Source organism: Sinocyclocheilus anshuiensis, unplaced genomic scaffold (genome assembly GCF_001515605.1).
Source record: "Sinocyclocheilus anshuiensis isolate Anshui unplaced genomic scaffold, SAMN03320099.WGS_v1.1 scaffold890, whole genome shotgun sequence".
Taxonomy (NCBI): domain Eukaryota; kingdom Metazoa; phylum Chordata; class Actinopteri; order Cypriniformes; family Cyprinidae; genus Sinocyclocheilus; species Sinocyclocheilus anshuiensis.
Genome location: NW_015537986.1, coordinates 76,719 through 80,895, shown reverse-complemented (window position 1 = coordinate 80,895; position 4,177 = coordinate 76,719). Strand labels below are relative to the sequence as shown.

The following is a 4,177-nucleotide window of genomic DNA, read 5'->3' as shown; positions in this document are numbered from 1 at the left end:
TGTGTAACAGGACATTGGTAACAACACTTTTTGGTAATGAAAGTACAAATGTGTAACAGGACTAACAGCACTTTTTGGTAAAGAAAGTGTTACACTTTATATTAGATTTACCATGTAATTACTCTGATGTTACACAGCAGCGGCCAGTAAGTTAGGCTTTACATATAAATTGTGGTTGGTGTCCAGAATGTTACACTTTATATTAAGTGGACAGTTCCTGAGGAGTTACCATGTAAGTACACTGGTATTACAGTGGTGCACCAACTCCACCAACTTGAGATCCAACCCTTCCCACTTTACATATCCCTAAACCTACCCATTTCCACCCCCTGGATCCCATTTCCACCCCTAAACCTACCCATCTCCACCCCCTGGATCAAATTGCTCCAATTACTCTTATACATATTGTTGTTACAAAATGTAGTTATATATGTCCTGTTACACATTTGTACTTACACAAACCATTCGGAGGGTTGTTACATGTGTGTAGTTACAGAAATATTACAGCTCTAGATAATATGTACCAAAGTGTACTTACACTGTGGTTAGATACTACGTACACATCTAGTTACTATGTAAGTACACAGGTATTAGGGCCACTTAATATAAAGTGGGACCAAAAAAAGTCTAGTGTAACCACCTCTATACCCTGAGGAACTTTAACAATATAACATATGGCTCAACTGCAGAACTACAAGATTGATTTTGGTATGTGGTTTGTTTTAGATGGAGACAGATGGTTCAGTTGAAGATACTTTAGAGGCTCATACTCCAGAATCCAATGACCAATCTTTACTTGATCAGAAGGTAAGAGCTTGTTACTGTCTTATTTAAAGTTCTTGTTCTTCCTTATATCTCAGACATTTTACTTTTTCAAGTGGGGTTTGCAAAAGGGTAACCATGTGTTTAAAGCCATATTTCATATTTACATTTTTGAGCGTAATAATAATTGTCCAGATCCTTCCAGCTCCGTAATATCATTTTTTCATCCATAGAAATGCAATACTACTTATTCAGTTTATTAGAGAAAATATGAATAATCATACTTAGGGTATTTCACACAGTCCCCGTGAGATTTTGAATATAGCGGAAATAAACTATGATGTTCTGTCTTCATGCAAGCCTGTGGAGTGCAATCTAATTATGTGGTTTGAATCTTTTTGAACCTGGTTCTTGTGAGATGCTGCTCAGTTTTTTGAAAGACATGACTCTGTCATATTAATTCTGTGTTTCAGGAAAAAAAAAAAAGAGTTGGACCCACTTTATATTGTCTTTAACTGAGATGTGCTAACATTGACATTAATCATTTGATACAAAGTACTTATTACATACATGTTTTTATATTGTACTTAAATTAACGTCTGTAATAAACATCTGTAATTACATTTGTGATTACACTTTTGAACCAATTTCTACCCTGTAACCCACCCTTAATCCTAACTATACAGCTAAACCTGTCCTTAACCTTACCTGTATCCCACGTCAATAGCAGCAAGAGTGATTTGCAATACAACATGAACACAATAAGCTGTACACAATAAAACGGTATACATAGTATTTAGACACCTAATATAAAGGGGACCAATTTTTTATTTTTATTTTTGAATCACATGGAGAAAGATAGGTGCATACGGTAGTTGTCAAATGGACATATACTTTCATTAACAAATATTTATATTAAAATGTATTCATTTTGGAAAGGAAAGTATTTTATGTGGTCATTGTTTCTTTCTTTTCTTTTTTCTTTTTTTACAATGTGTAATCCAATTTTTAACTCTCTCAATATTAAATAATGACAACTACATGCATAATAATTTTAGTAAAATAAGAAAAATGCTGTTTCAAGTAGTTTTAGATGGAGCTTAGCATATCAGCTTTTCTGCATATTTAGCACTGAACTATTTTGTTATTTTATTATAAAAGTGTTGTTTTTTTAGTATTATTTATATGCTATTATAGTTTTTATTAATATTTTGAATGATCATTTTTTTATATTTTTTATTTACGTTTTCATTTTGATCTTTAATTTTTTAGTAAATTTGTTATGTGCTTTTTTCCTGTTGAATTTTGTTGTTATTTCCATTGAGTAATTTTAGTGCTTTAACTTAAACTAATTTCAGTTAGTAAACATTTCTAATTTTATTTTAGTTTATGTTTTTCATCTGTATATCTTATTTCTTTATTTCCTTTTTTTTGTGCTTTATTTCAATTAACAAAAATTTGTTTAATAGTTTTAGTTAATGATAACTGTTTTGAAACATTGTTTGTAACAGCCATGTTTATGAGAATTGGGACATCTGATTGAGCCAACAGCTCTGACTGAAGCAAGAGCTTTATTTAAATGAGCTTACATATTTAATACACCAACAGCAGAGCCAACTCACCTCAAAACAAATAATAATAATAAATAATCATGTTAGGCTAATAATTGATCGCATATGACTAAGCAAAAAGCTTCTGATTGACCAAAAAAGATACAGGTTTATCTTGTCTTCTGTTATTTTCTAGGTGGTGCTGCTCCTGAAAGAGGTTCAAGAACTGAGAAATGAGCTCAGAAGCAAAGACAGGATGATCACTGAACTTTCCCAGCAGCTGGTATGTATTATAGTCTAGATATTTACTTAAGAGAACTGACTTCAAACAGCAACCAAAAATCACAAAGACACCAGTCTAAAGTCAGTGCAGAAATCAGTCAGAAACAGGGACGTGGGAAGTAGGGGTGCTGGGGGGGCTGCAGCACCCCCTGTTTTCACAGGGTTGCAAATGCAACTCCAAATTTGTTCATTTAAAATTTATTCAGTTTTATCATTTAATAATTTATTTGTAATGATCTCTGAAATGTAAATTGTAGGTGGGCTATAATAAACCCACGCTTACCTTTATAAACATGATTAATTTTACTTGTGATGTTTTCTATATGGGATTAGCCTATCATAGTCCTCATAAACACGTGACGTGATGCTGGCGCGCGGTATCACACATGAACTATACAGAATGCGAACAAGATTAACTTTACAACTAGGAGATAATGGCGCAAAAGCGAATTTCCGATTTTTTTAAATGCCCATCCCAGCAAAAACTTTCCAAAATTGGCATCCACACCAGCCCCAGCATGAGCACCGACGTAAGCAAGGGAACCAGCTCCAGCACGAACACAGAGACAAGTAAACCTAGCGGACCCAGCAGCCCAACACCCGAGATTGATCAGCTCCTGCATATCTCTCCTCCGGACTCCCCTTCAGATAACATAGAGCCAGCTAAAGGTGTAGAAAACGAACCGTTTCAGCCAATGAATTATGATTTTCCAACGAGGCACTTTGGAAATGAAACCTTTGTTAGAAGCTTTAAAGCAGGCTGGTTTTTGAGGTGGAAATGGCTTCATTATATAAAGGATACGGACAAAGCCTTATGTTTTATTTGCTGCTCTGCCGTACAGAAGAAGCTAATTAATGATGAACAAATAAGGGTAGACTGCATTTGTGAAAGCAGGCTTTACGAATTGGCGGAAGGCGGGAGAAAAATTCAGAGAACACGAGAAATCACATTTTCATTTGGAAGCGGTAAATAAAATGGCCGCATTGAACAGCACGCCCATAAATGCTCTGCTCTCAGACTTGATAGCAAAAGAACGAAACACTGCCAGGACAGTTTTGGAGCTGGCCTTTAGATCGCTTAAATTTTTAGCTCGAGAGGGTCTGCCTGTGAGAGGCCGGTCTCATCGTGATGGCGTATTTTGGCAGCTTATGCTTGAACGTACGCATTCGTCACCAGCAGCTCGTGAATGGCTGCTTAAGAGAGACAATTGGATGTCTGACACAATACAGAATGAAATTCTAGAACGTCTTGCACATGCTGTTCAGCGTGAAATTGTCTCTCGGGGCTGCGAGCTGTCCATATGGTCTTACTGCCGATGGGACTACGGACATACGCTCAGATGAGCAATTCTCCTGTCACCTGTATTACGTTGACACAAGCCTCTGTAGCGTCTGGACCAATCAAACACACAATTTTTCATTTGATTTAACAAATACTCTGTAACACCCCTCAGTTAACAAGCCATATGAGGACCTATGGACCCTTCCCCCGAAATGCGTAACACCTCAGGAAAGCAGAACAGGCCTCTGGTTCCATGGCAACCAAGGCTGATATCACTGGTTTTATTGCTCAAAGGAATGCA

The 4,177-nt window shown here is 36.2% G+C and overlaps 1 protein-coding gene across 2 annotated transcripts in view; it reads left to right on the top strand.

The window, feature by feature from the left end:
* LOC107674460 (serine-rich coiled-coil domain-containing protein 2-like) overlaps positions 1-4,177 on the top strand; it is an 82,355-nt gene that overhangs the window by 55,946 nt on the left and 22,232 nt on the right. For both annotated transcript variants that reach the window (XM_016468440.1, XM_016468449.1), the window contains exons 7-8: positions 727-807; positions 2,509-2,595. In XM_016468440.1, the coding sequence (XP_016323926.1) occupies positions 727-807; positions 2,509-2,595 (168 nt within the window). The remainder of the gene's footprint in view (positions 1-726; positions 808-2,508; positions 2,596-4,177) is intronic.